The sequence below is a fragment of the Prunus dulcis genome, chromosome 6 (genome assembly GCF_902201215.1).
Source record: "Prunus dulcis chromosome 6, ALMONDv2, whole genome shotgun sequence".
Taxonomy (NCBI): domain Eukaryota; kingdom Viridiplantae; phylum Streptophyta; class Magnoliopsida; order Rosales; family Rosaceae; genus Prunus; species Prunus dulcis.
In genome coordinates this window covers 19745561-19769318 of record NC_047655.1, presented here as the reverse complement: position 1 = coordinate 19769318, position 23758 = coordinate 19745561, and the positions used below count along the sequence as shown (strand labels likewise).

Here is a 23758-nt window from a genome sequence, read left to right as displayed (position 1 = left end):
AAAGGGTATTTTAGTCATATTTTTAACCGGAGAGAGTTTGGGACCGTGACTTGTATTTTTGGATAGGTCGTACTGAGACGAGTCCGTAGACACGTAGTGGGCCCAATTCGGAGTTGGAACGAAGAAGTTACGAGCAAAACAAGTTCAGTGGCAAAATCGTAAATATTTCGAAGTTGTTTTTTTTAAAAACCCAGATTTCTCTCTCTCTCTCTCTCCTGCGAAACCAGAAACCCCCCCTCCCTTGCGACGACAGCGACTTCTCGTCGTCGCCACCGCCACCACACGCCGCCACTTGGGGCGGCACCGGTCCCGTTGGAACCACCACACTCCCTACTTTCCATTCCACCCCAGCGCCGCCTCGATCCGCCACCGTGGTCGCCGGAATCAGCCACGAAAGGTAGCGGTTTGGACAGATTTTTCCCAAACTTTCGGCCCTTCGTTCTCTCTCATTTCTCCACCAAATTGGACGAGTAAGGTATGGTTTTCTACCTATTTTCCACGCTCTAGCTGATGGTTGGGTAGGATTTCGTTAATTTTGAGCGTAGATTAACTGATTTCCAACTTAGGTTTTGGCCGGTTTTGGGTCTCCGATTCCGGCCACTTCCGGTCAGTTTTTGGGGTAAGCCCAAGAACAAAAGTGGCTCCAAATAGGGTGTTATACCTAGGGTAGAAGTCTTGGCCCGAGATGTTGAGATTTTCCGGCGAACCTTTATCGCTTTGGACACCCACACGCTGCCCGCGCGTGCGGCAGCGCGTGGGCACTGTAGCAGAGGGGTATTATTGTCCCAATGCGATCTCCTGGTTGTCACGAGTGCGTAGGATTTCGCGGATCTCAATTCGGACGTCGTTTGACTATCGAACGGACGATCGCATATTGAGCGTTATCCGGGTTCGATAGGTTGGGACCGTCGGATGGTCCCAAATTTAATATATGTTAATCTGGGTAATTCTAGGATCGTGTAGGAATTCACGGATCGTGAATCGGAGCCCCGGATGTTCCGATTTAATAATTTAAAGAGTATATTTTATATTAACCGTTAGATCGTGCGATCGTGAGCGATCCGACCGTCCGATCTGAACCAAACTTGCAGGACAAGTGTCCTATACCTTATAGAACCCATAGGAACTTTCGGATCGGAATTTGGAGGTCGTGGTCCCCGTGGGCCCGTTTGACCAGGGTTAGGGTAGTTTGACCCTTGGTTGACCGTGAGTCTCCCGGAGTAATCTCACCTTCCCAGGGGGATTATCTGGTGCTAGACTATTGTTGGGGTTTACGCAATATTAGAATATTTGTTTATATAATTAAAATTATATATGTTTGTACAAGGGTACAAAAGAGTCTAGAATGTCAGTTTGGAGTGCTATACGCACTACCTTAAGTACCTCCCCGGATTTTGGATTCACTACAAGCACCACCAAGTGAAAGTCAGGTCCACGTGGCGTAGGTTATCCGGCGTGTCGACAGACCCCATACGTGGCGTTGGTTGTACCGGCGTATGGGGAGTTATGTGATATTATGTTCAGGTCCCACGTGGCGTAGGTTATCCGGCGTTGAGACAGGCCCCATACGTGGCGTTGGTTGTACCGGCGTATGGGGAGATATTGTGATATTGTGTTGAGGTCGCACGTGGCGTAGGTTATCCGGCGTGTCGACAGGCCCCATACGTGGCGTTGGTTGTACCGGCGTATGGGGAGATTTGTGATATAATGTTGAGGTCCCGCGTGGTGTAGGTTATCCGGCGTTGGGACAGGCCCCATACGTGGCGTTGGTTGTACCGGCGTATGGGGAGTTATGTGATATGACGTGTAGGTCTCACGTGGCGTAGGTTATCCGGCGTTGAGACAGACCCCATACGTGGCGTTGGTTGTACCGGCGTATGGGGAGATATGTGTTAGTATGGCATGGTCGCACATGGCGTAGGTTATCCGGCGTGTTGACAGGCCCCATACGTGGCGTTGGTAGTACCGGCGTATGGGGAGATTATGTGAATTAAAGAGAAAAGAATTGAGATATTGCCTATGTGGGTGTTTAGGTTTTAGGGGAGAACTACGTGTGGCTTGATCCCTCAAGGAGGGTACGTAGGCAGCCTAAGGTTATTAGGTGCAGCCGCAGACTAAATATTAGTCATAATTTGTATTCGAATTGTTTGGTAGTTGGTTGAGATTTAATGGAAGGCCGAAGGCCATTTGTGTGAATTGCATGAAATTATATTGTGCATGCTGCCAGTTGGGGATATTAAATGTGTTTTTATGCAGGTGAAATTTTGGGAAATGTCCAATTTATAGGGGAGACTCTGCCGAAATTTCGGTAGAAAGTCTCGGTCTTTAGTAAGTGAGCCCGGCATCGGGGTGATGTCAGGAATTCTAAAGGGTTCGTCTCGAATTTTGGGGAAAATTCGGGGCGGGTCCTTTCAATTGTCTTATTTGTCGCAGGAAATTCGTATTTACAGTCTCCATGTGGTACATCTATCCCTCGGATACCCCAACATTGAAGTTCTCATGTTCCATGAATAATACATACTTCACAAATATTCCAATCAATATATATAGCGTGAAAGTTTACACCAAATAAGACATGCTTGACTTGAAATAGAGAGATATTTGTAAATAGAACAAATCCAAGATAATTCATGGTTTTCAAATTTTATCACAAAATAAGAACTTTTAAAACACATTACATAAACCACTCACCTCAGTAATGAGAGCCCTTAAAATAAATTGGCAAGACAACCCATTTACTTATCTTCATGTACTATCACCCAACCCAAGCTCCAAGAGTTTCATCACCACTCTCTCTTCTTCTTTCCCTCTTACTCTCTGTCTCTCTCTTTGCTATCTATCATGCATTACCATGCACGCACTACCATGCAAACTCCTGTGTTTTCAAAATCAAAGAAAATGACCCCTATTTATAGTAAATACTAAGGCGGCAACCAATGGGTTCTAATTGGTGGAAGATACACTTCAACTGATAACCTTTGCTCCAAGTCTCAATACCACCAGCTCATACTAAAAAGGGATTAGTCATCTAGTGGAATGACACTTGTCGAGTAATCAATCTCAAATAGAAAGTTTAGCACAACTGACTTACACGTCAAGCTCAAAGCAAGGAAAAACTTCCACCTCCTGCGTATGTTATCCACCTCATGCGTCCTATACATATTTGATATAATAAAATACATATAATTATTAAAATGGTAAAACAACTATATATATAATCAACTTAAATATATAACTAAATAGGCAGCAAAATATATATATAGTTTTTAAAAATACGGGTCTTCACAAGTTCAAATATTTAAAAACTCTAATAATCGCTTTCCAATGATCTCTTTCAGAATTGCTTGTATATCTACTCAATTTATTAACTTAGTATGCTAGGTCAGGGCGAGTACAGTTTGTTGAGCTAAGCAAGAAAATTTTCTTTTAAGTTGTTTCTGTTGATTTACTAGTTTCATTATTTTGTTCCGCATAAACTAAAGAAATTCCACTATTTTGTATCGTTTATTTTTACTTTATTTTTGGCCAATTGATTTTAAGAAATTTGAAAGTATCCCTATGGCTGTAATTAGTACTCAAATCCAGAGTCACCTTGCACTTTGTTTCATTGAATCACATCACATTCTAGAATATGAATCAGTTATTAATTTCTCCTCTGAAACAGGTGCTGGTGTTATTCTCTGCATAGAAAAGGCAATTAGCTCAGTCTGGGATGTCTAGAGGAGATGTTAATTACATCAACGCACATGCTACATCCACACCGTTCAGAGACCTCAAAAAGTATAATGCTCTTATTCATTGTTTTGGCCAGAATACTCCTGAGGTAGCCAAAATGCATAACATGTATTATCTGTTTTAATATCATGCATTGCCATGCTTGATAACATCTCGACTGTTTACAGTTGAGAGTAAAACTCTACAAAATCCATGATTGGTGACCTATACTAGCTAGGAGCAGCTCGTGCTGTAGAAGCTGTTGCAGCAGTACAGGTAACTTATGTGATGTTTTTACCTTGGAAGTAGTGTATAAGTTGAAGTCTTGTATGTAAAGACCAAATACAACTTAGTAGCTGGTTTATTCATGACATCTGAGAAATTCAATTTTGACAGAGACTTTGGTGGGATGGAAAGGCTTGACATGTTCTTCCCATTTGACCCATGTCTGCCGAAAAAAAGAGTGACAGGTTTGTATTGGCTATGAATTGATCCTTGCATTAGGAGATTCCTTTCTATCTAATTTCAAATATAACATTGGAAAAACTCAGGTTGGATGCATGAAATGAACAAGAATTATGATATATTAGTGTGAAAATGCATTCTTTGAAGGGTATACTGGTAATTTGTCCCTTGCATTACCCCTTATTCTTTTTTTTTTGAAAAATTAAGGATATGAATTTCTTTTTTTAACCAATTTTCCCACTCCGTCTAAATCCACAACATTTCATCTAATTTGCCATTAAAAATGAGGACAAAATGGTCATTTTGTAAAATAAAAAACAGAATTGAAATACTCTCTCTCTCTCTCTCTCTCTGGGGGGGTTTCTGGGGTTGTTGGGGAGAGGTGAAAAACCAGAAGGGGTTTCTGGGTTTCTGGTTGCTGGCTGGGGTTTCTGGGTTTGTAGGGGAGGGGTGGCAGGGGTAAGGGGTGGTCATGGGAGAATTTTGGGGTACGGTTTCAGTAGACAAATTAGAGCAAGTAGGGGGTTGAGAATCTAGGGCTTCGACCAAAAAGAGATTTTCATATCTCATAAAGATAGAGCACAAAGTCTCATAAAGATAGAGCACAAAGTCTTTTCGACCAAAAAAAGAGCTCAAAGTCTTTGGCCAATTGGTTTCATTTTTGAGCTGATATCCATCGGAAATTTATTATTGTTTGCAGACCCAATTGGTATCTTATCAATAATAATCAGCTTTACTACATTGTCAAAAATATTTATAATTATAAAAAATAAACTTACAACAACGTGCGGCATATAATATGCATATCCTTTAATATAACATAAATTGCATGTCGTTAAAAGTCTTTTTCATTATCGTATTACATAATATAAAGGAAAAATCAAAGACATACAATGTTCATGGCATGTGCTTGACTCATCAATGTGACAGTAATTTTATTATATTATGATGATGAATGATGATGAAGGTGATGATGCTAAGGTGATGATAAAATATTTTTGTGTTTGGACATATGGAAAAGTTCTAATTTCATGTGTGGACAAAACTTAACATCTTTAAAACATAAAGTATTTAAAGCGTGTTTTGATTATTTTCGTCATTTGCCACTTCCAGAAGTTGAATATATATATATATATATATATATATATATATATATATGAACAAAGACAAGGGGGAAAAAGACAACGAAATTGAGAGAAAATATATAATAATAAATAAATAAAAAGTAAGAGGGGAGATGGTGTGGACACAGAATCCATTTAAAAAATTTATATAAAAAAATGTAAAGAAAGACAACACGACCCTCATCTCAGGCCTACAAATTCATCAATGCATGATGATGTCCTACAAGAGAGGTTCCCATATGAGCACCTCCACCACCATGAGCTCCGCAACTGAGCCTAAGAAGCTTCACATAGCATTGTTTCCATGGCTAGCCTTTGGTCGCATAATTCCATTTTTTGAGGTTGCCAGCACGTAGCTCGAAGAGGTCACAAAGTTTCCTTCATATCCACCCCACGAAACATCCAACGCCTCCCCAAAATCCCTCAACACTTAACCCCTTTGATCAATTTAGTACAGATCCCGCTGCCACGTGTCGAAAATTTGCCCGAGAATGCAGAGGCCACTATGGACGTGCCATGCCACGTTATCCCATACCTCAAAATAGCTCATGATGGACTCGAACAAGGTATTTCCAATTTCCTACAAACTAACAAGCTGGATTGGATTATTCACGACTTTGCCCCTCACTGGCTACCACCTATAGCTTCTAGCTTAGGCATTTCACGAGCACATTTCAGTATTTTCAACGCATCCACTCTATGTTTCATTGGACCAACATCACCGGAGGGACTAGATCGCTATGGTGTTAGAACACTACCAGAGCACTTCACTGTCCCTCCCGAATGGATCCCTTTCCCTTCAAATTTGGTTTTTAGGTCTTTTGAGGCCAAGAAACTGTTTGACGCTACGAAACAAAATGCTTCCGGTGTTTCGGATTTGTTTCGTGTGAAGTCGACGGTCCAAGGTTGTCAAGTCTATTTGATTCGAAGTTGTAGAGAGATGAGGGTGAGTGGCTCGATTTGCTACAAGAGCTTCAACAAAAACCTGTGGTTCCAACAGGCTTAATGCCACCTGTAGTGCAAGCTAGAGAAGACAAAGAAGATTGGTCTAGAATTTATCAGTGGTTGGACAAACAAGAGAATGGATCTGTAGTTTACATTGCCCTTGGAAGTGAGCTTAACTTAAGCCAAGAAGACTTCAGCGAGTTGGCTCTTGGATTGGAGCTATCTGGGTTGCCCTTCTTTTGGGTCCTGAGGACACCTAGTTGGTCAGGAGACAATGACTCGGTGAAGCTACCAGATGGGTTCGAGGAGCGAACAAAGGGTCGTGGACTGGTTTGGACAACTTGGGCACCTCAAACCAAGATATTGGCTCACGACTCAATTGGGGGGTTTTTGACTCATTGCGGTTGGAGTTCACTCATAGAGGCACTCCAATATGGACGTCCTCTTATCATGTTGCCCTTCTTGTATGACCAAGGGCTAATTGCTAGGTTTTGGGACAAGAAGATTGGAATAGAAGTTCCAAGAAATGAAGAAGATGGATCGTTTACCAGGAAATGGTTGGCCGACTCTCTGAATTTGGTTGTGGTGGATGAGGAAGGGAAAGCTTACAGAGATGGAGCTAAAGAACAAAGGTGAGGTATTCAAAGACAAGGACCTCCATGATAGATACATGGACAAATGTGTGGAGTATTTGGAAAACCATGTGCACATGCATGAGGTTTGAATACTAGTTTAGAAGCTTTTCCCAATTCAGAATGTTATTATAACTATTATTATGTATGCTATTACTTAAGAAAATTTTCCATGAAGATACTCTCTGTGCGTTATGTATCCTTTCAAAACTATGTATCTCATATATCAGCCCACGATCATGCTTTGGGACCATTTTGCTAACAACTAGTCAGAAGAAGAATAGTCCCACCAACTCTTCGTAATGTTTTAACATCTTTCTCCGTTGGACCCAGTACCAAAAGACGACAGTGATACACTGAAACTAATATCTGTCTTCTTTTTTTCTTTTTTTCCCTTTTTCTACAAGGACTAATATATACTGTACACACCACGAGTTGTCTCAAACCTTTTAGTAAGATAAGAATTATTCATTTTCCTCATATAAAAATAGTTAAACAAATTTATTGACAATAAGCAATGAAAACTCCTATAAAGAAAACTGACAATTAAAATGTGGTTGCATCGTGGCTATTTACAACAAACACAAATATTTGTGTCTTTAAGCTCAATTGAAATGATTATTTATTCATATGGTCTTCAAGTTTAACCCTATTAGTAAAATTAGTAGAGGCTACCGACGACATAATTGAGATTGTCAATTGGTTGCTAGTTGAGTTTCAGAGGCCTTGAAGTGAGCGTGTGAATTTGGTTAACTAAGAATTACAACTAGAATCATTCAACTCATCATCACTCACATGACTGAAAAACTAATCCAATTCTGCATTTTTTTTTTTTTGAAAGAAATTAGATTGATTAGGAAGGACTTTATAATTTATATCCATTCATTCTATCATATTTCTGACTTTCTCAATTCATGATTTAAAATACACACATGCCAAAAAGTACATCCACTAAATACAATACGAGATACGTATTTTCATACAAATTTATCCATCGACTAATTATATTTGTATCATCTTAACGAGATATTATCACATGCATATAATGTACCTTGTTGGAAGCATTGGGTAGTCTAGAGTCTAGACCTTCTTGGAAGCATTTCGTGCATGAGCTTTAAGATATTCTAGAAAATTATGCACGTACATGTCTTGCTTTTTTCTATCTCCAAACAACGGCTTCAACTCCTTAGCCTTGTCTCTGTAAATCTTCCCCTCCTCCATCTCTATCACCAACTTGAGCAACTCAGCCACCGAGTCGCTGGTAAACTTTGCATTCAACCCTTGGTCATTGGACATGGTCAACAACACAAGAGCTCTACCAAAAGTCAAACGCCTCCACCACCGAGCTCCAACCGGAGTGACTCAGGAACACCCCAACCGAGTCATGACCCAAAATCTTCAACTGCGGGGCGCAGCTCCTGCAAACCAGTCCACGCCCTTCTATCCTTTGCTCAAAACCCTCAGGCAACTTAACCAGATTGGTTCTCAACACCCAAATAAATGGCAGCGCAGACTGCTCTAACCCTTAGGCTATCCTAGTAATTTCCTCTTGGCTCGGCATGGCCTCACTCCCAAAAGCCACGTACACAACCGATGCTTTCGGTTTTCGGTCCAACCACTGGCTCATTGACCCCCATCTATCATTCTCCTCATAATTTGTAGTGGGAAGTTGACCAACCAGTAAAACCTGTTTCCGGTGAATATCTTGTAATAAACGCAGCCATTCAGTGTCAAATTCCATGCAACCTCTTATTGCAATTATATCACAGCCCCTCATCCCCTCCATGTTCCGATAAACATCTGAAACATTGCTTTCGTCGCCAGTAATGCTGTCGATGTAAACTTTGCCAACCTCAAACAAACGAAATGCAACGTTGGACGGGAAGGGGACCCACTTGGGTGGGACCGTGTAATCCTCCGGGTTCTTACGATAATCCGGAGATATTTCCGGGGAAGTGGGCCCGAGGAAAACTAAGCATGCTCCGATGAATATGCTAAAGAATGCACATGGTATGCCAAGGTTACGGGCAGTAGTTGGGGCCCAATAAGCTGCAAAATCGAAGAGTAGCCAATCTGGGTTGGAAGATTCTAGGAAATGAGTGAGGGGTTGTTGGAGAGCATCATAGGCATTCTTAAGCTTCATGACTTTGTTCTGAGGTAGGTCTGTGGTGGCCTCCGCGGCTTCTGGGAAGTCGTCATCTACGCGGGGCAGCGGGAGCTTGACGAAGGTGATTAACGACGAGAGATTCGGAGGGAGCTGTGGGAGACGTTCGATGTTTCTTGGAGTGGAGATGAAGAAGATTTGGTGGCCTTTTTGGGCAATGAGCTTGGCAAGCTCTAGGTATGGGATCATGTAGCCAAAGGCTAGCCATGGGAACATCGCTATGTGAAGCTTTGGATCATTGGAATCCATGATGTTCAATAATGTTATCTAGGGCTTTTGTTCTTGTTGTGAGTAGAGTCATATCCCTAGCCCTACTTGTATATATACATCCACACAGAGAGGCTGCTCGACAAATGTGTTCTACCTTTTCGTTGGGAAACAATCAATCTGTATAAAGTCTTTTGTCGTTTGCAGATATGAAAGACGTACGAAGACCAGCAAGATACAATTATTAGGGCTCAAATAATTGCTCCTCTAAAGCTAATAAGATTTTTCTTTTCTTTTCTTTTCTTTTTTGCAGTGTAAACATATTTTTAGCAAGCTTTTTAAAAAAAAAAATTAAATTTATCACCTCTGAATAGTGTGAAGAAATACAATTCGTGGGCCAAAAAGGACCACCATCCAGCTAATAAATAAATAACACTCGCGCAAAGAAAAAGGAGTTAAATTATGATCCACGCGGTTAGATTTATTGGGACCAAAAAAAATTGATAGCTATGGTCCCATAGAAAAATTCCTATGGCTCTGGTTCACTTCACCATCAATGAATATCATGGCACAGAGGGAGTTAACCCGGACAATGAAAATTCTGGGACTTTACTTTTGACAATAGGAGGGGAGGGAGGGAGGGAGGGAGAGAGAAGACATTGGCGGAGAGGATAGCAGACTTGTGTTTAATAATTAATCTTTTATCTTATTTAACTAAAGTATTTCCTTTTTCTATTTTTGAGTTTTTGTTTCGTAAAATTTTTGGTACTTAATTTTGGCTCCGAAAAGTCCAGTTTGCCTCTGAAATTTTGATCATGTATGTGCCACGTGATTATTTTGGACGGAAAATAGTTAGACTCGACATAAATGACCAATAATGCGAGGAGAGTTCAAAAATTAACGACTGCAGAATTTTCATTCCGAATCAAAATTAATGGATACTGAAATTTTTTTCAAACGAAATTGGATGCACTGGTAAAAAACTAATCAATTGACACCATTTTTAATGGTGTGCCTCGCCAACAAAGCACACTGATTATGGTGGCTTTTCCTAAAGGGCACTGTGCAGCCACTATTCTGATCTTGAAAAGGAAAGGGAGGGGAAGAAAGAGTTTTATTATATAAGATTTTTCTCTTATCTTGAAAGGGATCCAAACTTGACCTACGTACTCTGATTTCTAACCAAACTTGTGGACTCCTTTGTGCTTAGTATTGGATTAAATTGGATAACTCCCTATATTTAAAGTATGTTATAAAGAAAGAAATGAATTTTTTTTGACCAAGTTGAAAGTAGAAGAGAGATCACTTATGAAGAAAACTTATCTCATTTAATTCCCGCAAAATGGTACGATGACAACACCTTATAACAAACTTATCCCTCATAATTTCCCCAAGTTGGAAAATCATTCACCTCTACTTTCATTTCCTCCTTCAATATACCTTAGATTTAGTGACTCATCCAATCCTAGACACCAAATTAAATGGAAGTATGTGCATTCTTTTCTCTTTACTTAAGAGAACATTGTACATTCGAATTAATGAGCCTCCAAAACAACAACCCAATCAAATGGGAGAGAAAGGTCAACAAATTAGATACCAGTACGGTGTTCTGCAAGAAGGGTAATTCGTGGAGATGGTCAAGTTAGTGGGACTATTTGGGTGGGAACTGAGAATCCACGAGGGAAAATTAAAGAGGCCTTAAAGGGCTTGATATTAACCTGCCAGATGGTACTCAACACTAACTCGACCCGTTTAGTTAATCATTTCCTCAGAGCCATAAGAAAATATTTCTACTATTTAGTATCATCAAACTTTAACAGTGCGAGGGTCAGAACAGGTGGGGAGGTCAGCCTCTTTTCGTCTGAATCATGTTTTGATGAAGCATCTCCATCCATCAATTCCTGGAATCCTTCGACCTTCACTGGTGGAGACCTAAGTGTAAAGATGTCAAAGGTCCTAATTCTGCCACATGTCAGAAGATTGAAGAAGAGAGTTGTTGAAATATGGTTAAGACTGTTAGGCAGATTTAGCAAAAGAGTTAGTGCTCTGTTAAAGAAGTTAGAGAGGTTAAGGGGTTATTAGAAACGTGTACACAAAGCTTTGACAAGCTAGTATAAAAACCATCACTGTACTGTGTTGAGTAATCAATGAATGAATACATCAATTCTTCTCCTAAGATTCTCCGATTCTCTCAGTTAATAAAATTCTGTTCAATATTGCTATTCTAACATGGTATCAGAGCCAAGTTGCCCATGTGTGAAAGTCCAACGGCCACACGTGCTCCACGTCACCCAAAATGTGTGAAGTTATATATTTGCATAGTTAAAATAGAAAACGTCTTATTTTTTGTCTTTAGCTATTGCATAATGAATGGATGAAGAGCGAGCAGTTGTCTGTTCACTTGGTTGCTAGTTGAGCCATAAGAAAATATTTTCTAGGATTATACAATGATCCACAGAATACATAGTAAGATAAGAATTATTTTTCAGTTTCCTCATACAAAACTAGTTAAACATATTTATTGTGTGGAGCCCTAACCCTAAGAACACCCAATAGTGTGAAGTTAGCAGAGTTCAAATAGAAAACGTCTTATTTTGGTCTTTAGCTATTGCATAATGAATGGATGAAGACGACTAAAGCGAGCAGTTGTCTGTTCACTTGGTTGCTACATCAGTTTGAGAGAGGCCTTGAATTGAGTGTGTGAATTTGGTTAACTAAGAATTGACTACTACCTAAAGGAATCATTCAGCTCATCATGCACACATGACTGAAAAACTAATCCAATTCTGTTTGCTATTTTAGAAATTAGATTGATTAGGAGGGACTAGTTGATCTTACATCCATTCATATTCTCTCATATTTCTAAATTTCTCTATTTATGATTTAAAATATACATGCCATGAAGTATATATACTAAATATTAGATAGACAATTGGTACATAGTTCCATAAAAATTTATCCATTCAATAATTCTATTTGTATCATCTCAACGCAAAATTATCATGTGCATTTAATGTGCCTTTTTTTTTTATGAGAAAGAAAATTCATTTATAGAATCAAAGACATACAAAGAACGACATGATACAGTGGTCTTGTTAAAACCTTCCTAGGACAACCTCGTGGGACAAACCCAGGAGAGGAAACAGTGCCACACATGTCATGGACTAACAAGAGAGTCTAATTCAGATCACTTTAGACCATTACAATAAAAAGAACAAATAAAAAACCAAAACTAATACAAAGGCTTCCGACGAGAACCGTAACTATAGACTATAAATCAATGCATGATCATGTCCTACAAGTTGCGCCCATAATATGAGCACCTCCACCACCATGAGCTCCACAGCTGAGCCTAAGAAGCTTCACATAGACTTGTTTCCATGGTTGGCCTTTGGTCACATAATTCCATTTTTTGAGGTTGCCAAGCACGTAGCTCGAAAAGGTCACAAAGTTTCCTTCATATCCACCCCACGAAACATCCAACGCCTCCCCAAAATCCCTCAACACTTAACCCCTTTGATCAATTTAGTGCAGATCCCGCTGCCAAAATCTGTCAGAGAATGCAGAGGCCACTATGGACGTGCCATACAACATAATCCCATACCTCAAAATAGCTCATGATGGACTCGAACAAGGTATTTCCAATTTCCCACAAACTCACAAGCCGGATTGGATTATTCAAGACTTTGCCCCTCACGGGCTACCACTTATAGCTTCTAGCCCAGGCATTTCAAGAGCACATTTCAGTATTTTCAATGCATCCACTCTACGTTTTATTGGACCAACATCACTGGAGGGACTATATCGCTATGGTGTTAGACCACTACCAGAGCACTTCACTGTCCCTCCCGAATGGATCCCTTTCCTTTCAAATTTGGTTTTTAGGTCTTTTGAGGCCAAGAAATTGTTTGACGCCATGAAAAAAAACGCTTCCGGTGTTTCGGATTTGTTTCGTGTGAAGTTGACGGTCCAAGGTTGTCAAGTCTATTTGATTCGAAGTTGTAGAGAGATTGAGGGTGTGTTGGAGCAGGATTTCTTTCAAGAAGAAATACCTCTACATATTCTTGACTGAAGTCCGCACGCTTCCTTGGTTGAAAGAGAACTTTAGATTACGTTCCCGATGACGAACAATGGAAATGGGGTGAGTACCTGCAAAAGTCACTCTGACGCTCAAGTCAGTGTTTATGCAGCGTACTCTTAGTGTTCAATTGAATTTTTCGTACCTTTGCTGGAGGTCCAGCCGGGTTTTTATAGCGCTTCGAGTTCTTGGGTTTAGCCCCACTTTCCTAGCTTTGCGCATCCCATCCTCCACTTCATGGTAATGGGATCAGATAACTGATTTGTGTCTCCCTCGCTCTGCACTTCTCCAGCGGGAGGGAAGTTCGATCATCCCACGTCTTTTAGTTGTGGCATATGGGTCAAGCCATGACGTGAGATTTGGTCCCAACAGTGCCCCCCTTTTTTTTCCCATCTACAGGCTTCGCGGGTGGAGAGGGAAAAATGATTTAAGTGAGACTTTAAAACCAAATTTCTTCAAATTGAGCGCATGACGTCATGATGGGCAGCTGAGCCCAAATAAGCCATACATTTTCTTTCTTGGGCTTGCTGGTCAAACCCAAAAATATGATTCCTATTGGACTATTACCAACCCATGCTAACTTTTCAAGTTTCAACTGTAGACTGTTATCCCCATGTGGAGTATCCAAGACGGCCGATCCCATGCTCAAGTGGACCCTTTTCTTTATTTTGGATTTCTGCACCTCTGCCGATCCCACATGGCCTCAACAGTTTTGAACTTTTCACACTCCAGACAATCCCAGAAGGGTCCCATCCAAATTTCTCTTATTTTCCTTTGCACTGCAACTGATCCGTGGGCCCATGCTCGTTTTTCTCTTTGCTGACCGATCCCAAATGGACCCTAGTTAGGGTGCGCTTGGTTTTAAGCTTTTGCCGATCCGATGGGCCCCATGCTCCTTGCTTTCTCTTTGCTAGTCGATCCCAAATGGACCCCAGTTGAGGTGCACTTGGTTTTAAGCTTTTGCCGATTTGGTGGGGCCCATGCTCCTTGCTTTCCCTTTGCTAGCCGATCCCAAATAGATTGGGGTGCACTTAGTTTTAGGCTTCAGCCGATCTGGTGGGCCTCATGCTTCTTTGTTTCTTTTTGCTAACCGATCCCAGACGGACTCCAATACCCTTGAGTTGCCCTTCCAAACCCGTGGGCCTTTGGTTCCTCAACTGATCCAAGGTGTCTGTGACCTTTTTTTTCTTCTTGCGCTTGAGCCTTCCACGCGGGCCCCAATACCCTTGAGCTGTCCTTCCGGACCTGTGCACCTTCTGTTTCTCAACTGATCCAAGATGTTCACAACCTTTTTTTTCTTTCCTTTTTTCCTTTTTTCTTGCGCTTGAGCCGTCTATGTAGGCCCCAATACCCCTGAGTTGTCCTTCTGGACCCGTGCACCTTCGGTTTCTCAATTGATCCAAGGTATCCACGACCTTTTTCTATCTTTCTTTCTTTCTTTTGCGCTTAAGCAGTCCATGACACCCCAACACCCCTGAGCTGTCCTTCTAGACCCGTGACCCTTCGGTTTCTCAACTGACCCAAGGTGTTCATGACCTTTCTTCTTCTTTTTTTTCAGTTGGCTGACCTCTTGGACTCCATATGCCTTCAGCGTATCCTTTTCATTTTCATCGACTCCCAAGTGGTCCATGATCTACTCTTTGTGTGAAAGGGTGAACATGCCTAGCTCCGTAGGTGTACTTACTACCTTGCACCACTTATTGCTTACATCTGTTGCTCTTCTTTGTCTTTTGTCTAAATGCATGCAGCTTCCTGTCAGGGAAGCACATGCGTTGCGTAGAAATAATTTCGATTAGTTATATCAGACCAGGTTTTGTTGCCATAGCCTAAGGCAAATATTCGAGCTTGCCACATCAAACCTTATCTTTGCTTTTGAAAAGCTTCTTCCCATGACTTTTATGAATTATTTTCCCAATCTTCACCCCCTGCTATAAAAGGTCGATCGATAGGGGTACATTTATTCGTAAAACTGTTTATACTCTGTTTTTCTTCTCCATATATAAGCTCTAGACGCAAAGGGAGAGGAAAGTGTTATGTGCGTTTGAGAACTCCGTCGAAGGGCTCTTGTTCTTGCCACCACCTAGTAAGTACTATTTTCATCTTTGCTATTTTCATGTCGAACCATGGGATTCGGCCCAAATCTAGTGGTGCCCCACCGAGCTACGAGATACTTAAGACTCGCACTAAATGATATGTTCCCGACAATGTGGGGATCGATCATCTTCCTTTGGGGTCAGATATGTACACTGGTGCCAGTATCCCTCGGGGCCTCTTAATTCTCTCACCGGCCTACTTAGAGCATGTTAAGTTTCCACTTCATCCCCTCTTTCATATGCTCCTGCTCTTCTTGGGCCTACACCCCATGCAACTAAACTCGAATTCTTACCTTCTCATATCTGGGTTTCTAGCCGTTGGTTTGAAGTGGGGTGTGTCCCTTAGCTTTAAGGATTTCATTTACCTCTACGACTTGGCTTATGTTAGGGGGGAAGTCATTATTTCTTTTTTACATCTGGGTCTGATAAAAAGATATTCTCTTGTAAGCCCACTTCCACCAAGTACTGAAAAAACCACCCTCTCTTAATTACTGGGGAGTAGGCGGTGCCTAAGATGTCTAATGAAAGGACCCGCCCCAAATTTTTCCAAAATCCGTGACGAATCCTTTGGAATTCCTGACATCACCCCGATGCCGGGCCCACTTACTAAAGACCGAGACTTTCTGCCGAAATTTCGGCAGAGTCTCCCCTATAAATTGGACATTTCCCAAAATTTATACCTGCATAAAAACACAATTTATATTCCCAACTGGCAGCATGCACAATATAAATTCATGCAATTTACATAAATGGCCTTCGGCCTTCCAAAAATTCTCAACCAACTACCAAACGATTCAAATACAAATTAAGACTAACATTTAGTCTGTGGCTGCACCTAATGACCTTAGGCTGCCTACGTACCCTCCTGGAGGGATCAAGCCACACGTAGTTCTTCCGTAAAACCCAATTCCACACTTAGGCGATATCTCATTTCATTTCTCTGTATTCCCCATGATCTCCCCATACGCCGGTACAACCAACGCCACGTATGGGGTCTGTCTCAACGCCGGATAACCTACGCCACGTGAGACCTACACGTCACATCACATAACTCCCCATACGCCGGTACAACCAACGCCACGTATGGGGCCTGTCCCAACGCCGGATAACCTACGCCACGCGGGACCTCAACATCATATCACATAACTCCCCATACGCCGGTACAACCAACGCCACGTATGGGGCCTGTCGACACGCCGGATAACCTACGCCACGTGCGACCTCAACATAATACTACAATATCTCCCCATACGCCGGTACAACCAACGCCACGTATGGGGCCTGTCTCAACGCCGGATAACCTACGCCACGTGAGACCTGACTTTCACTTGGTGGTGCTTGTAGTGAAACCAAAATCCGGGAAAGTACTTAAGGTAGTGCATATAGCACTCAAACTGACCTTCTAGACGCTTGTACCCTTGTACAAACGTGTAATTCTAATTATATAAATATACCAATATTCTAATATTGCGTAACCCCAACAATAGTCTAGCACCAGATAATCCCCCTGGGAAGGTGAGATTACTCCGGGAGACTCCCGGTCGACCAAGGGTCAAACTACCCTAACCCTGGTCAAACGGGCCCACGGGACCTACGACCTCCAAATTCCGATAAGGAAGTTCCTATGGGTTCTATAACATTTAGGACACTCGTCCTGCAAGTTTGGTTCAGATCGGACGGTCGGATCGCTCACGATCGCACGATCTAACGGTTAATATAAAATATAAACTTTAAATTATTGAATCGGAACATCCGGGGCTCCGATTCACGATCCGTGAATTCCTACACGATCCTAGAATTACCCAGATTAACATATATTAAATTTGGGACCATCCGACGGTCCCAACCTATCGAACCCGGATAACGCCCGATAGGCGATATCCGTTCGATAGTCAAACGACGTCCGAATTGAGATCCGCGAAATCCTACGCGCTCGTGACGGCACGAGGACCTCAAAACTGCCCAGATACACGCCGCCACCCTCGCCCACGCGACGCCACAAGCGCGGGCAGACCGGGTGTCCAAAGCGATTACGGTCCGTCGAAAAATCTTGGAACCGAGACTCCAAACTCCTACCCTAGGTAAAACACCCTATTTGGAGTCACTTTTGTTCTTGGACAACCCCCAAAAAGTGGCCGAAAATGGCCGATCACGGCGGCCGAAGTTCGGCCAAATTTCAATTCGAAAATCGAATTGTCTACGCTACAAATCGATCAATTCCTACCCAACCATCAGCTAGAAACATGCAGAGGGGATGAATTTCCATACCTTGATCGCCAGAAATGGCGGCCGGAGGAGGGAGATCGGAGCCGGCGAAGTTTCGGGCGAAAATCGCCATTTTCCGGCGGCTGGAGCGGCGGCCGATCTCGGGGGAGGGCTGGGTCGTGACGCCGAGGCCGAGCCGGTCCTTTTGGCACCGGTCCCGACCGCAGCCGCGGCCGGTGGCCGGAGATACGAGGAGAGAGAGAGAGAGGGCCGACGGGAGAGGGAGAGAGATCGCGGGAGAGAGAGAGAGAGAGAGAGAGAGAGAGAGAAACCAGATTTTTATAAAAAAATCCCATTTTGAAATATTTACGGTTGTGCCACTGGGTTTCTTTTGACCATATCTCTCTCGTTACAACTCCGATTCGAGCCCACTACATGTCTATGAACTCGTCTCAGTACGACCTATCCAAAAATACCAGTCACTACCCCAAACTCTCTCCGGTTAAGAATATGACCAAAATGCCCTTAATAAATAAATAATTTATATAATGGTTAAATTTGGGGTCGGGGTGTTACATCTAACATGCCTATCCCGTCGGCGTTTGACCCAAAACCTGGTATACATATTTATTTCTATGAAATATAGATTATTTTGTTTTTGTGAGTCTAACTAACCTCTTCTTTTGGCAGTACTTCCTTCGGACAAAAGGTATCTCATTCCCGAGGACCAGATCCCTTGGTTTGAGGAGAACTTGGCAAGTCATGGGTAGGATATCACACTCTTGGTCAATCCTGCGACTCTCATTTGTCTCCCCACTGCTCGTCGTACGGCGACTTACCTCTCGTTTATTTTAGCTGATTCAAACCTCTGCGGAGTAGACTATTCAGCATCTCTTATCCAGGCCAGCTTTCAAGAAAGGGAGGCTGAGTTAGCTCAGGACAACAACTCCGAGAACTGCACATCCGGGTCTGAGTCTGATCAGTCAAATATGTCAGCGCCATGCTCATTGTCGGTTCCAGGCCTTAGGGAAAGGAGACCGAGAAAAGAGCCCGAGCCTTTCGGGTCTACGAAGAAATCCCGTCATGCTTCACAGGTCGTTTTGGGTTTGGGTTCACCTAATGTATCCACTTCGAGTACACCGTCCCAACCTCAACAAGTCCCTTGTGTCCCCACTCCTGCTAGCTCATTGGGCAAGAACGACTTCACAACCATGACCGACGAACAGATGTAGGGCTACCAATCACAGTGCTTGAACACGGTACAATAACGTTTGGGATTTGTGCTGGCGTCATCCTATTGCCATGTCCTATCATAGTTGCATGTTTAATGCTCACTTTCTTATTTCTCGCAGATGGTTGGAATTTGCAACATGAAAATGGCGAGGTTTCAGGTTATGAGCCGCTAGATATGCGAAAAGACAGCAACCCTCGAACTTAGCGGGAATCACATCAAGGAATGTGAGACTGAGCTTGAACAGCAGCGGAGAAAATTGCAAAACTTGAGAAGCAGCCAAAGCACTATACTGATAGAGGTTGACTGCCTTAAGCAAGTGCTAGCGGATGCTGCACGCAATAGGGATGATGAGTATCAAGCCAACACCAATCAGATTAGGGTCGAGGTGGCCAGGCAATTCAGATATGATTAGGTTCAAGGTCAACAGCTCCCTGAGCACCGGTTTGTGGCGGGCCCAGATAACTATGACGATGAGTTGGAATTTGATCCCACTGACTACGAACTATTTCAGGGTATGCACCCTAGTGATCGTCCTCCGACGGATTACATCCCCATCGCAGGACCCTACCAGCAGCCTTTCATGAGCCAACCCCCTCTGGGTCGATTGGGACCATTATCCCTAGCGCTAATGTTGCATCATCTATTGCTAGTACTGGGCCCGTCCTTGGATTTACGGGCTTCATCTCACTTGCTAGATTTTCCACCTGTGCTGGGCCTATCTCGGAGGCCGTTCCTGACCCATTTGTTGATGTGCCCTAGGTTGCTTTGTTTCATTCACTACTTGTTGTATTTTCTTTTCGATTTTGTCTTTGTTTTGATATACTCAATTATCTTGGGTCCGTTCTCAGAATTCCTGGCTCACTTTATCAGTTATCCACTTTATTTGAGTTTTAACCCTAACGTAAGTACCTGAGGCTTAGCGTGATGGTCTTTCAAACTTGGCCAAGATCTTCCTAGGGTGAATCGCCATTTTCAAATTCAAAAAGCAAGGGATTGGATATCCTATCGTCTCCAAATTTGACCTTATCAGGCATCCTTTAGTGAGCTATGTCTCTGGGTAAGCATCTATATAAAGAGTAATTTGGTTTTTAGGTGAACATACATATCTCACTCATGGCTCATAGATGCAAGCTAAAGCTCCACTTCCGCCTTTGCACAGATGTTCCAAAGAAAAGAGACTCTCCGAGGGGGAGGACTTCGTCTTTGTCAAGGAGGGAGTCCCCGAAGTGAGATTCCAAGAGTCCTAACGGAATCATTGAGATATGCTATAAGAATTCTTCTGCCGACTCTCCAGTGAATGTTTCAGATTACTCTGCAGTCCCCAATTCGTTCTGTGGGTCCAGGTCCCGATCTAGTAATACCAGAGATGAAGGAAAGGCTACTATGAGAAAGAACACCACAAATGCGAGTCATCCTTACTTTGTTAGAAGGGCGCAGGATGAAGCTAGTCTATCTCGCGTTCTTCGCTGCTCTTGTCACTCCAATCATAACATGTTGTTGGTGGAACTGGACTTACTCAAGAAGAATCTGGCATGTGTCAGTGCCCAAGTGACTCGCCTCCTCAGTGATCTTGCTGATGCATATCGCTCCGAGTCAGCCGCTCATTATGATGGCATACGCAACCGATTTAGACAGGGTATCCACCACTTCCATGCCAAGGCCAAAATGGTTTATCCTTATGTGGATTGGGATCGTCTCCCCTTACCATCAGACTGGCCAATGTTACTTATGGGTTCGCACTTGTAGAGTCAATAGTTTATGTATTTTCCAGCCTTGAATAATTCGGAGCCTTTCTTCCTGTGAACATTTCATGTTTTTCTTTTTATAGTCATAAGGGCCTAATGTTATTGTTATGTTTGATCATGCGGTCTTCGACCTTGTCACATGCATATCCTCATCATATTGCTTGATCTCTAACCATGTCATCGTCCCTGATCATGTCGTAATCTTCGATCACTTTTTTATGCGCGATCTCCAATCGCTTCTTTATGCATGATCTCCAATCACTTCTTTATGCATGATCTCCGACCACGTCTTTATTGCGATCTTCAATTGTACTTTTTAGTCTTTTGGTCAAGCACATTTTGTGCCCATGGATTAGCATATGCATTTTCTTATTTACAAGGTCTTCGACCACGTGGATTCAGGTGATGCTAATTTAAACAGACATGGCCTTCGACCAAACATTTCACATGTGAAGAAAACATGTGTTCCATTAAGCATCGAATGATAGATAATAATTTAGGGAAAATTCAAAAATTAGCAAAAAATGAAAACTATAAAATCAAATGAAATACTTCCTCAGATGAGTTGCATTCCAAGGGCGTGGTACGTATTGACCGGGCTCGATATGCCTCAGCATATAAGCTCATTTTCCATAAGCTTCCGTACCTCGTACAGTCCTTCCCGTACTCGTCTAAATTTCCTTGAATTTAGGTCCTTGGTGTTCTCTGTTACCTTTCTGAGTACCCACTCACCTACTTTGAATTTTCTCTGCCGTACTCGTTTATTGAAGTAATTGGCTGCCTAGTTCTGGTAGTTTGCAAGTCGTAACGCTGCAGCTTCTCGTTATTCTTCAAGCATGTCAAGGCTGTGAGCTAGCTGCTGCTCATTATAATTACTCTTTACCACTAATGTCCTGACTGTGGGTAATCCAATTTTTGTAGGGATTACAGCTTCAGTTCCATAAGCCAAGGAAAAAGGGCTTTCGCCAGTTGATTTCCGTTTGGTAGTGCGGTATGCCCATAATATGTTTGGCAGTTCTTCTGACCATTTGCCCTTGCGTTGTTCCAGGCTTCTCTTCAAGCAATCAAAGATCGTACGATTAGTTTTCTTGGCTTGCCCGTTTCCTTGAGAGTAACTTCATGACAAGAAGTGCTAAATGATCCTTTTTTTCTCGCAGTAACTTCTGAATTTACAGTTATCGGACTGGGTTCCATTGTCAATCACGATGTTCCTCAGTATCCCAAAGCAACATATTATATTACACCATATGAATCTTACCACATCTGTTTGGGTCACCGTCTTGTAAGCCTCGGCTTCCACCCACTTGGTGGAGTAGTCAGTGGCCAAAAAGAGGAACTTCTTGCCCCCCACTGCGGTGGGAAGTGGTCCCACAATGCCCATCCCCCAGCGGGCAAATGGCCAGGGTCCTACAACAAGGTCAAATTTCTCGGCTGGTTGTCTAATAATGGGTGCATGCCTTTGACATTTATAGCATTTTCATGAAAATTGTTCTACATCGCCTGCCATGTAAGGCCAAAAATATCCTTGGGCTTTTTGGGCTAAGCTCCTCCCACCTGTGTGGTTCCCGCATGTACCTTGGTGTATTTCTTTTAGCACCCATTCGGCTTCTTGTATCGAGGCATCTAAGATATTGCCCTGAAAAAGACTTACGAAAAAATGTATCATCTATAAAGGTATACCTTGCGGCCTTTATTCGTAATTTTCTTGTCTCGATTGGGTCATCAGGTTAGGTTCCCTTCGTGAGGTAGTTCATGATTAAAGTCATCCACGTTTCTTCTTCGGCATCAATCTACATAATTCCAAGATCAATTGGGTACTGGGATTCGATAAAAGCTCCACCGGGCCGACCCTCATGTCTTCCACCAATGTTGATGCAGCGTGGGCCAAGCGATCTGTCTGACCGTTCATTTCTCTCGGTACTTGTTCAAACTCTATTTTTTCAAACATGCTGGCTAGATCCTTTACTAACAGTTAATATGCCCTCATTCGTTCATCCTTAATCGCGTATTCCTCAGTTGTCTGGCTGACTATGAGGCGAGAGTCGCTATAGACAACTAAGCATCCTACCTAGTTAGAGTCTTAACACTAGGGCTTCGTATTCTGCCATGTTGTTTGAAGTGGGGAAGTCTAATTGGACGGAGTACTCCAGGTCTACTCTCTCAGGCAACGAAATGATGATTCTCACTCTAGCTGGATAACAGCAAGGCTTGGTTCCCCATCCTGGGCGTTAGACCTTGCGCTTCCGAGTCAAGGAGTGAACATCGCATTCCCTGAGACGAAGGTGTTTCGAGTCCCCTGTGCAGGTTCAGTCATATTTATGATTAATTTTGCAAAATTTCCACAGACGGCGCCAACTGTTAGAGCAGGATTTCTTTCAAGAAGAAATACCTCTGTAGGTTCTTGACTGAAATCCGCACGCTTCCTTGGTTGAAAGAGAACTTCGGATGACGTTCCTGAGGACGGACGATGGAAATGGGGTGAGTAACTACAAAAGTCACTCCAACGCTCAAGTCAGTTTTTGTGCAGCATACTCTTAGTGTTCAACTGAATTTTTCGTACCTTTAACCGTACATTTTGCTAACAACTAGTGAAGAAGAATCTTCGTAATGTTTTAACATCTTTTTCCATTGGACCTAGTAGCACAAGGTGACAGTGATACAATGACAATAATACCTGTCTTCTTTTTTCCTTTTTTTCTTTTTTCTACAAGGGCTAATATATTCATATGGTCTTTAAAGAAAATAGTGTCCTTTTGCGCTCAATTGAACTGAGTATTTATTCATATGGTCTTCAAGTCTTTGTCTCTTATCTTTAAAGTTCAAATTGGAAATTTTGCTTTCTGTCTTTTATCTTGAATGTCGTTTCCTCCTTCCTATAACTACAACCCATAAGTCAAGAACAACAAGATTTCTTTTGTACTTCTAACATAGATTATAGACATATCATATAATTGAGGTTGAAGCTTTTGATCATTGGAACCCATGGTGATCAATAACGTTAACTAGGGCTCTTGTTCTTGTTGTGAGTAAAGTCAGATCCCTAGCCCGACTTATATATTTTCGCAGAGTAAAACAATTTTTTTGCTCAATTTGATCATCTCCTCGAAGACCAAAAGGATTATATTATCCATAATAATTTTTTTGGACAATCT

The 23758-nt window shown here is 42.3% G+C and overlaps 2 protein-coding genes, 1 long non-coding RNA gene and 1 pseudogene across 4 annotated transcripts in view; 2 read left to right on the top strand and 2 right to left on the bottom strand.

Moving 5' to 3' along the window:
• The first annotated feature begins 245 nt into the window (after window positions 1-245).
• LOC117632043 lies at window positions 246-4264 on the top strand. The gene is made up of 4 exons (XR_004586422.1): window positions 246-475; window positions 3665-3823; window positions 3903-3990; window positions 4111-4264. It is a non-coding gene; the product is annotated as an uncharacterized LOC117632043 (long non-coding RNA).
• A 1278-nt stretch (window positions 4265-5542) lies between these two features.
• Window positions 5543-6981, top strand: LOC117630420 (annotated as a pseudogene). The gene has a single exon (XR_004586204.1). The product of XR_004586204.1 is annotated as a putative UDP-rhamnose:rhamnosyltransferase 1 (transcript).
• Window positions 6982-7808: 827 nt separating this feature from the next.
• The window catches only part of LOC117632041 (UDP-glycosyltransferase 91A1-like), a 25906-nt gene continuing 9956 nt past the window's right edge, over window positions 7809-23758 (bottom strand). The window contains exon 2 of the mRNA XM_034365413.1: window positions 7809-8110. Within this exon, the coding sequence (XP_034221304.1) occupies window positions 7961-8110 (150 nt within the window). The 3' untranslated portion in view covers window positions 7809-7960. The remainder of the gene's footprint in view (window positions 8111-23758) is intronic.
• Window positions 8007-9348, bottom strand: LOC117632042 (UDP-glycosyltransferase 91A1-like). Its single transcript, XM_034365414.1, has one exon. The coding sequence runs from the start codon at window positions 9291-9293 to the stop codon at window positions 8406-8408; it is 888 nt and encodes a 295-aa protein (XP_034221305.1). The 5' UTR covers window positions 9294-9348; the 3' UTR covers window positions 8007-8405.